General features: G+C 39.4%; 1 protein-coding gene across 1 annotated transcript; it reads right to left on the reverse strand.

Annotated features, from left to right (window-relative positions):
* Positions 1-3,011: 3,011 nt before the first annotated feature.
* LOC145130835 (uncharacterized) lies at positions 3,012-3,854 on the reverse strand. The gene is made up of 2 exons (XM_079065595.1): positions 3,821-3,854; positions 3,012-3,757 (listed from the first exon to the last, which is right to left on the reverse strand). The coding sequence occupies exons 1-2, from the start codon at positions 3,852-3,854 to the stop codon at positions 3,012-3,014; spliced, it is 780 nt and encodes a 259-aa protein (XP_078921721.1).
* Between the last annotated feature and the right edge of the window lie 8,526 nt (positions 3,855-12,380).

Genomic DNA, 12,380 nt, shown 5'->3' on the forward strand with positions numbered 1-12,380 from the left:
ACCTTCAATCCTTGCATGATTAAACTTAATCCATAAAGACTCCATTTTTATGCTCAAGGGACGTTAGAAATTCTAGGATCTAACACTATAACCTTCTGGAGTAGCTCATACTCTCAAGAATACCTTAAAGGACCATTTTATGAAGAAATAAGCCCTAAACTAACAACTAGCATATGGAGTCATCAAGGTAGAAGCTTTTTACCTTCAACAAGCTAGAAATGATGAGAAACCTATAAATCTACAAGCTCTTTCTGATCCAATGCTTCCTCATAACTATTCTTCTTCTTCTCTAAGCACCACACACACACCCAAAACACACACACACACAAGCTCAAACTTTAGGGAAAATGGATTAGGGTTTCGAGATATGACTCAAGCATCAAAGGAGACTGATAAGGTGATGAACTTGAAGGAATTAATGAGCTTAAATAGGGTGTCAACCCTAAAAATTAGGGTTTGCCTCTGGCTTGAGTAGGCCCACGTACGCATGGGTACGCCCAACATACGTAGGGGTCATCCCCGATGCGCGCATGAAAAGGAGTATGCGGTGTGTAGCTAGTGTACGCCCAACATACTCATGGTCTTGTCCTTGATTAATTGAAATAATGGTTAAAATTTATACCTGGTGACTCGGGCGTTACAAAAGGCACCAGTACTGTCTCGTTGGTCACACACTTCCGCAACTGGGAAACATGGATGGTGCTATGAATATGACTGAGCTCGCCCGACAACTCCAATTGGTAGGCCACCTTGCCCACCCTATCTGCCACCCAGAATGGAACGATGAATCTGGGGCCCAGCTTGCCCTGCTTCCTGAATCAAATATCTTCTTTCTAGGGCGACGCCCTCAAGAGCACCATATCCCCGACCTGGAACTCTAACTTGGATCTATGTCGATTGACGTAACTCTTCTGTCGCCCATGGGTTGTACGTAATCTATGTCTGATCCATTGAATGAGCTCTATTGTCTTGAGCACTGTCTCCGTGCTCCCCATGAATCTCTGTCCAACCTCTCCCCAAAAAATGAGGTTCTGACACTTCCTCCCATAGAAAAGTTCTAAGGGAGGCATATCGATGTTGGAATGATGGTTATTGGTGTATGAAAACTCAACCAATGGAAGGTAAGAGTCCCAACTTCCACTAAAGTCTATGATGCAGACTCTCAGCATATCCTCAAGCGTCTGGATGGTCTGCTCACTATGTCTGTCCGTTTGCGGATGATAAGCAGTACTGAAATTCAATCAGGTACCCAACTTCTCATGGAACCTCTTCCAAAATCTGGAAGAGAAACGAACGTTCCGATCTGAAACAATAGATATGGTTACACCGTGCCGAGCAACCACCTCCCAAACGTAGATCTCAACCAACTTCTAAATAGAAGAGCTCTCACTAATAGCCAGAAAGTGAGTACTCCTAGTCAAACGATCCACAATCACCTATACGGCATCAAAACCCTTAGTCGTCCTCGGTAATTTTGTGATGAAATCCATGGTAATCTGTCCCCATTTCCACAGTGGGACCTCCAGAGGCTGCAACTTGCAGTGAAGGCGCTGATGTTCGACATTGACCTTCCGATAGGTCAAGCACCACTCCACAGAACATGATATATCTCTCTTCATACATGGCCACCAGTAGTTATGTCTCAAATCATGATACATCTTCGTCGCACCCAAATGAGTGTAAAATTTCGATTTGTGTGCCTCGTCCATCAAAAAATTTTGGTTTCCACCCGAATAGGGCACCAAAATCCTACCATGAAGGGTTAGCATCCCCATGTTGTCGATGTCAAAATTTGAAACGTGACCAACCACCCGTTCACTTTTCTGATTCTATTATTTAATAGTTTCTGCTTATGCATCCCTGATCATCTCTAGAACTGGTGTCACTATTTTCATCCTCAAACAAACATCTGAAATTGGGGCACTAACAACCCTACGACTTAGAGCATCAGCCACCACATTAGCCTTAATGGGGTGGTACAAGATATCGCAGTCGTAATCTTTCACCACATCAAGCCATCTCCGTTGTCTCATGTTGAGGTTATGCTAACCTATGAGATGTCTCAAACTCTTGTGGTCCGTGTAGATGGTACACTGAACCCCATATAGATCATGATGTCAGATATTGAGGGAAAAAACCACAACCCCCAACTCGAGATCGTGCGTAGGATAGTTCGCCTCATTAGGCTTCAGTTGCCTCGAAGTGTAGGAGATCACATGCCCTCTCCATATCAACACCGCACCTAAGCCCATGATTTATGCATCTCAATATACAACAAAATCCTCGACTCCCTCCAAGAGGGTAAGTATCGGTGCCTCACAAAGCTTCTGCCGGAGAATCTCAAATGATGCCTGCTGCTCAGGCCCCAAACTGATAGTAGCCTCCTTCCTCGTCAACCTAGTGAGAAGAACTGCAATCTTAGAGAAATCCCTGATGAATATCCGATAATAACCTGCCAGCCCTAGAAAACTCCTAATCTTAGATGGAGACTTCAGAACTTCCCATATTATAACCACCTCATTCTTGGCCGGATCGACCAAAATATTGTTCTGGTTGACGAGGTGCCCCAGAAATTGGACCTCGCATAACCATAACTCACACTTAGAGAACTTGGCATACAATTTATCCGCCCTAAGAACTCCAAGAAGCTCGCGCAAATGCTCTTCATGTTGCTCCTTGGTCTTAGAATAGACCAATATATCATCAATAAAAACGATCACTGATCGATCCAATATATGCCTGCACACCTGGTTCATAAGGTCCACAAACACCGTCGATGTGTTGGTGAGCCCGAACGACATCACCACGTACTCATAGTGCGTATAACGAGTTCGGAAGGCCGTCTTCGGGATGTCCTTTTCCCGAACCCTCATATGATGGTAACCGGATATCAAATCGATATTGGAAAACCCATATGTCCCATAAAACTGACCAAAAAGGTCGTCAATCCGCGAAAAAGGATACCGGTTCTTCACGGTCAACTTGTTCAACTCTTGGTAACTAATGCACATCTAGTGTGAACCATCCTTTTTCTTGACAAAAAGGATCGGTTCTCCCCACGATGAACTACTCGGCAAAATAAACTCTTTCCCCGATGGTTCCTGAAGCTTTGAGGATGACTCTTGCATCTCGGGTGGCTCTAGGCGATACGACGCCTTTGTAATCGGAGCAGCACCGGGGATCAGATCGATCCGGAACTCCACCTGCCTCTCGGGAGGCATAATATGCAACTCCTCTGGAAAAACATCTAGAAACTCCCTCATAATAGGGACATTGCAAACTGACTTCTTTCCCCTATCCCTCAAATCAACCACATATGCCAAATACCCTACACAACCGTGATGAAAACACTGCCTCGTCCTAGCGGCGGAACAAAAGGCAGAACTAACCCTGGTGCCCTCGCCATAAATAGCCAATACTCCCCCACTTGGGTCAACAACCGACACTAACTGCTTTTTCCAGTTAATCAGTGCTTTGAACCGGATCAACAAATCCGTACCCGCAATCATGCAAACATCTCCCATTGTAATAGGAATGAGGTCAATTGAAAATCCAACACCAAAAATATCTAATATGTAATACCGATAAAACTCAGACATCGAAATCGTGCGATAATCAGCTATAACGACCCTCAAGGGTCGATCAAGGGCCTCACGAGCACAACTAAAACCTCTACTAAAAGATGTTGACACAAAAGAGCAACTCTCACTTGAGTCAAACAGCACCAAAGAAGGTACAAAATTCACAAGGAAAGTACCTAATAGAATCACAACATATTCATAAACAAAATAATTCAACACCATTATAAATAAACAAATACCAGCAACGACATCAGGTGCTGCTCTCGCCTCCATTGCAGTCAAGCGAAAAGCTCGACCTGGGCCTTTGGGGCCTCAACCTTTCCCTGACGCCCATTAGTGATACACATGTGATATCCCTAATTTCACGGCCTTTTTAAAACTTTTTGTTTATGCTTGTTGAAAACATCTGTTATTGTAGAATTGGTCCCAAAATATCCTTGACATGATATAATATCAAAATCAAGGAATTTCAGAGGGTTTTATATTTTCAAATCCTGAGATGTCATAACTGATACAAGAAACATAAGCATAAATGGAGACTTACATAGTCTAAATATACTAACGATCGACATCTCCTTGAATCTCTCAACATATAATTACACTATCTGTTAGTATCTTCATGTTGCTACCTGTGATACAAGGAACTGAGTGGGTCAGGTTGGGAAACCTGGTGAGATACATAGGGATTTCAATCCCATAATATTTTCATGATAATATTCCTTAATTATCAGGCCTGCAAAACGAACGGTTGCCAAATAATATAGATAAGGTTGAAATATCTATAGAGCCCTCTACCCATCCTAATTGATCCTAGTCCACGAGTATCAGGAAGTTTTATCATACCCGATGAAACGTTTAAATGGTTTGATCATATAAGTAGGGGCTTCCTTGGACAGTGTAAGTCATAAAGGCACACGAGCCGTTAGAGTATCTTGATGAATATGATATTATCTTTCATCTACGTCTGTAGGTTATCAACCTACACTAGCAACGTAATTCACCAGACCGCGTAGAATGGTCAAGTGTTGTCATCCTACTCTGGGGGATGACCAAACATACCATTAAAAGTTATCTGATCAGGACCCTCCATTTTTAGTCATCCCAAGATGGAATACTGATATGTACTCCGATACGGAGCTACCGTACACCGACACCTGAAAGTGTCACTGAACAAGACTCTACTATATGTTCCTAACTTACACACATTCACCAAATGAGACTACCCATTATCAAAATTAATTGAAGTAAGCATCCTTATAAGTCTTACTTCCCTAATAGGTAGGACTACCGGGCTTATGAACTTTTCTCGAAATACCAACTCTATTTTATGCAATCCTATCTGAATATTAGCATAGAGTATTAGGTATTAACATTTCCTTTATCCTTTTTACTAATCATACTTCGATTATTTATTATCAAGTGTATTAGGTATTAACATTTCCTTTATCCTTTTTACTAATCATAAATTTGTTTATTTATTATCATGTAATCATATTATCTATATAATATAACACATATAGAACCATAGCAGGTTCGCACCTTGCATATAAACATATATAGTCCTACCACATATTCTAGAAACTAATCATATAGTTCACATATATTTAATACATTTAATAATAACTTTCATCAAAGTTATGTTCATGAAAGGGACTATGCACTCACTTGACTTAGGTAGGTGACTAGAGAGTTTGGCAGCGTTCCGCCAAACACCTTGAATTTTTATCTAATGTGACCTAGATATGAATGTCACTAAGTCTTAGTCTTACTTTCCTGGCTACTAGTTGATAGTCTAGATTCATCACTAATCCCAATGTCTACATCAAGATCTATCAAGTAAGGAACAACAAAGTAGGATCATATTAGAGGTAGGGTCTGTTTGGTATACAGAGTATACTATTTGGAAATCCAACTTTAAACAACTCACTAAATCCAGCCTAGACATCACTCCCATAAATAGAATAATCAGCATAATGACTTGGAATCACCGATAAATATGAATTATAGGTTCATAATAACGATTATGACTATAATTAGAAGTTACACTTGAATAAAATAAGTGTAGATTAACTTACAGAGCACACTGCTGAAAACTGGGAATTAAGCGGGCAAAACTCTGACTAAAGAGCTTCTAATCGCCGACTATCTGAAACTGCAGGGCTTCTCCAAAGTAACCGGGAACTCGGGCACTAAAAGAGACTAGAAGTACGAGAAAATTCTTGAGAGATTTTGGAGGAATGGGTGAGAAATGAGCTGATTTTTGAAGGTTTATATAGGCTTGAAAAAGGTGCACGCTGCGCACCATGTCCCCTGAACGCCGCGCATCTAGTCGTCCAAGGTGATGTTTCGTTCTCTGCCATGTGTCGCATTCTGGGTGGTATGGCAGTGCTTTCCGCGCATGCTGTCTGTGTGCACGATTGCACGTGGAAAATATAAATTCTTAGAAAACTCATAACTAATTCATACGAGCTCCGTTTTTTATGGGTTTTATATACACGCATAGCTATCAATGAGATCTACAACTTTCGTTTAGAAAATATAAAGACGTCCATTGTTGACTGTCTTTATATTTTTGGGTTCCTGTTAACGGGATCTTCGATTCTCATTGAGATTGCTTCGGCTAACAATCAACTGATCTAAAAGTCAACATGTTGTACACTTTTGCGCTGAAATATAGAAAAATAATAACTTCCTCTCATGAAGTCAGATTTGGGCGTTCTTTATATATACACACTCGGTTTTACGACTACTACGACTTTTGTTTAGATTACTTAGGCTAATAAGCAACCTATCTCCAATTCACTATTTACGATATACTGATTGATCGTTAAACTTCAGAAGTCTATAACTTCTGCATATGTAGTCGAATTTGAGTGTACTTAATGTGTACGGGATTCATATCACACCTTCTACATTTTCCATCAAGATTATTTGTCCTAAATAATCTTTTATCAAGATTGTCATTTCGTCGCTTATCAGTAAATTACTAAAATGACTTTATAATACGTAGTCTGCAACGCGCACGACTAAAGAGAATCCTAATTATTATTATTATTATTATTATTATTATTATTATTATTATTATTATTATTATTATTATTATTATTATTTATTTATTTATTTTTTCTAGCCCGAAGACGCAGGTGTTACAACTTAGGGTCGCAGGAGCAGGAGTTTGAACCGACTTTGATGTGAGTAGTGGACAATCGACCTTCGCATGGTCCGCCTAGTTGCAGCTGAAACAAACTCACAGACCATTCAGACACTCCTTCACGAAGTGCCCCTCCTTGCCACACAAGTAGCATACCGTCCCCGACCGACAGGGACCCTCATGACCCTTACCGCACTTGCTGCAAGTGCTACTCCTCTGACCTCCTGACCTCGAATCGGCGGGCTTTACCTGCTTACTTTCCGGTTGTGACTGGACTAACCTCCTTTCTCTTCCCTGCATATCCACCTCTAACACCCATAAAATTCAAGCCAATTTAAAAAAATTTAAAGCATTTAAAACCATTAAGTTATTACAATTTGTTTTCAAAATAGTTTAAACATCAGAGTATCACAAGAATCAACTCATAAAAATATAAGGAGGTGCACGATCATGCCTTCTCCTTCCCATGATCATCAGAAGTACCTGAAACATAATCAACAATTGTAAGCCCGAAGCTTAGTGAGTTTCCCCAAAATACCAATGCCATACAGATATGACCATATCATATAAACAAACACAACATGCATAATGAGCCATCAGTCTGACTGGACTGCCTCTTAGGGCCATCAGTCTATCTGGACCGCTCTCCAAGCCATCGGTACGTCTGGACCGCCTCTCAGGGCCTTCAGCCTATCCGGACCGCTCGTCGGGCCTTCGGCCTGACTAGTATGCCCTAACCTGGTTTGCAGTCTATCCGGTCCGCCTGGGTATCTTGGCCTACAGCACAAAGAAGGACCTGCCTCAACCCAATCCCCCAAACCAACAATCATGTACACATAAATATCATACGCTAGCTAGCATGTACAGATAATCATACAAATCTACAGATCACTAACATAGCAACCATCCTATAACCAGGATACCGATCTAACCGATCACTAACATAGCAACCATCCTATAACTAGGATACCGATCTAACAAATCACTAACATAGCAACCATCCTATAACCAGGATACCGATCTAATAGATCACTAATCGTAGCAACCATCCTATAACCAAGATACCGATCTAACATATCACTAAAATAGCAACCATCCTATAACCAGGATACAAATCATAAGGGCCGGCCTTGGTGCCTTAGACCCTGTTGATATAGTGAGAAGAACTCACTAAGCTTCGGGCTTACAATTGTTGATTATGTTTCAAGTACTTCTGATGATCACGGGAAGGCGAAGGCATGATCGTGCACCTCCTTATATTTTTATGATTTGATTATGGGGATACTCTGATGTTTAAACTATTTTGAAAACAAATTGTAATAACTTAATGGTTTTAAATTTTTTAAAAAGTTTTAAATTTGCTTGAATTTTATGGGTGTTACAAGTTGGTATCAGAGCCTTGGTTTGAGTGAATTGGAGGAAACACTCGTGTGTATCCAGTCTCAAACTAAGGACAAGATTTTAAATGATTTTTCAAATGATTTTCAAAATACTAAAGGAGGATGCAAGTGTACTATCAGCCGAAACCAGTAAGTAGACCCCAAAATACCTTACGAATATTTGATTTATGTGATGTGTTAGAACAGCATGCTAGTACTAGGCTAGGGATCTTTAGGAATTGCATGATAGAATTGCCTGACTATATGATGCCTGATAGCCTAGGGTTTTTCCTTATATGTAATTGACATCATTATTGTAGTTGCTTAGTGTATGTATCGTGGCTGTACATAATTAAGATCTTATAGCCTGAGAATGTTTGGTTTGGCCTTATTTCTTGTTCTTGTTTGATGAAAGGCGTAGGGTAGGATCGGGTATTCGAAAGTGTATAGGGTCCAACATTATGTATGGCTAGCATACATTAGTGCTGCAGGGTTGGTGGAAGTTTCATGGATGGGCTGTGAGGGATCAGTCTGCCAGTTATGAGATATTTAACCTTCCTCTAGGAGTGAGGATTAAGCGCATGCCATACTTATGTATAGTATTAGGGCGTTGTGATGATACTTGAGACAAATATTGGTAGGTTTGGAAGTTAGTATGGGCCCGTACTACAGAAAGCACATGACCCATACGCGAAGCAAGGAAGGTAGTATGGGCCCGTACTACTGAAAGCACATGACCCATACGCGAAGCAAGGAAGTCACAACCCCAAGGGTTTTGTTGGGTGTTGATTCTTGGATTATTATATGGAATATCTGATATCTTCTTGGTATATTTTCATCATGGTGGTTATTCGACGATTTGTGACTAGATCTGAGTCAAGATCAGGAGGTGGTGGACAGAAGGCACCAGCAGTGCCAGAGGCTATCGGCCATATGGGGCCAGACGAGATGGACATCAGGATTCGGGAGATCCTGCAGGATGAGGTTGTTGCTATTGGATTAGTGTCTAAGTCCATAACTATAACTGGTATGTACTCGACCCGAGAGTAGCATGGTCCATTTGGGTTGCATATCACCAGGACAATTTGATAGGATGGACTTCTGAGAAGAGGTTATTTATGATTTATTAATAAATTATAAGTTCTAATATATTAATATGAAATCATATGATTTAATTAGTATTGATCAAGAATTAATTTGGAATTAATTTTGTGATCAAAAGAGACTAATTAAATATATGGGGATTGATTGTGTAATCATTCATTCTTATAAAGTGGGCTTATGATCCATAGTTCTTTATGTTGGGCTAAACCCATGTGGTGACCCATGGATACTCCATGGAGGTTAAAACCCATGGAGCATAAGGAATGTGGAAAGTCATGCATATTAGGGTTTACATGGTTTAACCCTAGTTTTGCCACACTATATAAGAAGCCCCTTGGTTGGTGAAATTGCCACTAGTGCTCTTGGAGAGCCATAGCCGATTTGTGTGCACCATACCCTCTCAAAGTCATCCTTAGTCCATAGGTGTGTTGTGATTCCATTTGAGGCATTCATACTATTGGTGCTAAGTTCTTAAAGGCCAAACTCAAGAAGTTCTACAACCTACAACAAGAGGTAACTCTACAACTCCCTTTTATGTTGATTATATCATTTTGTATGCTAGTTGTAGGCTTAAAGCTTTGGAAACAATATTGCATGTATAATTAGAGAAAACATAGATTCAAAGCTTTTAGGGTTGTATGTGCACCATAGGATGTTGTAGTATACAAAACTCATCAGTGGTATGAGAGCCATGGGTGGTTTTCTTTTATATTTGATGCAATGTGTTATTTTTCAAAGCTGAAAAAGCTGTCTGACTGCCCTACTCGACGAGTCCAAGCATGAACTCGACTAGTAGGATGATTTTTGTCATGGACTCGTCGAGTTCAGTAAGGGGCTCGACGAGTTGCCTGTCTAGACAGCTGTTTTCCGAGTTTTTTGGCCTGTTTTGGATTAAAATCATTACCACAGTTACATGAAATTTCTTTGATATGAATTGTCTTGTTCTTATGAGTTTAATTTAGATCATAGACAAATTTTTGATTTTCTTGTTAGAATTTTTGATCTAAATGGTTTTGATGAATTCCATACCTTGTCCTCAAGTTATGGAAAATGAAAACTTTTTCTTTTAAAGAGATCATTAAAATCATAAGTTATGAACTTAAAGAGTCTTTTTCCCATAAATGTTTTTATGAACTCCATAACTTGTCCTCAAGTTATGGAATGTCAAAAGTGTTTTCATAAAACCTATATTAAACTCATAAGCTATGGATTCCAAAAGTTTTTGAATAGTTCAAAACTTGCCCTCAAGTTTTGGAATTTGTAAACGCAAAGTTTCACTTTGAAACATTTAGTTCCAAACCCTAGAATTTTAAAAGTTTAAAATTCAACCCTTATACTATTATAATATTATAGGTTTAATATATATATATATATATATATATATATATATATATATATATATATATATATATATATATATATATATATATATATATATGTATAAGAGTAAAAGTCAGTCTTACTGTTAGTAGGCCTCATTCACGAAACCGGTATATAAGGGGGGTATAAGGTTACTGCCTATAAAATGGCATTTTAATGGGTGTCCACTCTCACCCACCGCTTCCTTGACTGGTGGAGGGTCATTAGCCGAACGGGTTTGACAGGACATTTAAATTCTCATTAAAAGTATAATGAAATACTAAGTAACTAAACACTTATAAATTCTCAATCTTAGTTACTTAGGAAAATATGAATTTGGTGCTAACCCATGAAATTACACTTTGCACCTTGTTAAGTCGTTAGTGGAGCGTGTGTGGTTAACCGACACACTAATCTGGGATTGACAATGCGTGGCAAAGGGTAGCTTGATGTTAATCATAGATAAATGCAGCGTGTGTGGTTAACCGGCACATTGATTAGGTGGTTGTAACATTGGGTGTACCAAGCTAATTTGCATGGTTATTCACACCTTGTTTTTGATCCTCGGCATCCCAGTCACAAACTTGAAGGACACAATCAACATTTAAACATGCCATTGAAAAGTTCAGTGAATCTCAAAGGATCTAGGAGTTTCAATTCACTTAAAACCTAAAATTCTTTTTCATTTTTCGTGGTGGAAATTGCTAAATCGTCATTTACCTACCTTCAAATATTTTGCAATAGGATTACGGCATCCCTCTTCTGAATTGTAAAATATTGTGTTGGGTCCTAGCCTTACTATTTCATTTGGGTGTTATATTAAGGACTTAAAATCAACTAAACTTGAATTTCTCTCTTATAAATGTCTAACTTCAAAAAACTATGGTCTTCCCGAATCTTTTGAAAAAGCTTTCTTTATAAAGATGATTTTCCACAAGGTGATCAAGGTGAAAGATTAATCCCTTCTTCATGCTGTAGTGGAACTTCACTTCCTCAACCCCCTCCAATAATTCTCCCTAACCCACAAGTTCAAGGTCACTCAAAGCCCTATTGGCAGGAAGGAAAGTATGTATGTACTCACGTCTTGGAGATGAAGTAACATATTGACAAGCTGGGAGAGCTGGGTGTCAAAGTCTCGAGGAAGTTGGCTATTGACTAGGTTCTTCAATCACGTCCTAATTTATATATCGGGTTCTTTAAGGACTACTATATGGGGGACCACGACATGACCCTTATTGATCTAACATATTTGCTTTTTGCTGCTAGATCAGCAATGATTTGGCGCACTGGTTAAGCAAATTTGACTGGAAGATCTACTCCCCAAACTTCCATGGATATTGACAATGGTAACATTGGAAGTCCAGAAAAGCTTTCTCTTCCCAATGGAAAGGGATCGGCCATAGTCAACCCGTTTGACCAAATGGTAAAGAGAAGGGCTAAGTCTGAGACTATCCCATGTGCCATTCCCAAAGAGTCCATATGTTTCTATTGCCAAGAGAAGGGGCATTGGTTGCGAAGCTGCCATATTTACCTGAAAGATCACAAGGATGGTAAAGTCAAAACTTTTGACTCTACTTCAGGTAAAATCCACTGTCTAACTCTATTAAGTTCCTATTTGGAGATTCTTAATACATGATGTAATGTAATTACATTTGGTGTTTAGAAGAATCGAAGAAATGAAAGGAAGCTTAAAGGAAGAGTATGTTGAGTCTGATCGCGAAGAGATGGATTTCGATCGCATGGTTCGATGATCGAATTTTTGAGTTGCTGCTTAAGAGTTATGATAGATTGCTTAAAAAATATTTA

This window comes from Lactuca virosa, chromosome 8, assembly GCF_052849685.1.
Source record: "Lactuca virosa cultivar CGN04683 chromosome 8, Lactuca_virosa_CGN04683_v6, whole genome shotgun sequence".
Lineage (NCBI taxonomy): Eukaryota > Viridiplantae > Streptophyta > Magnoliopsida > Asterales > Asteraceae > Lactuca > Lactuca virosa.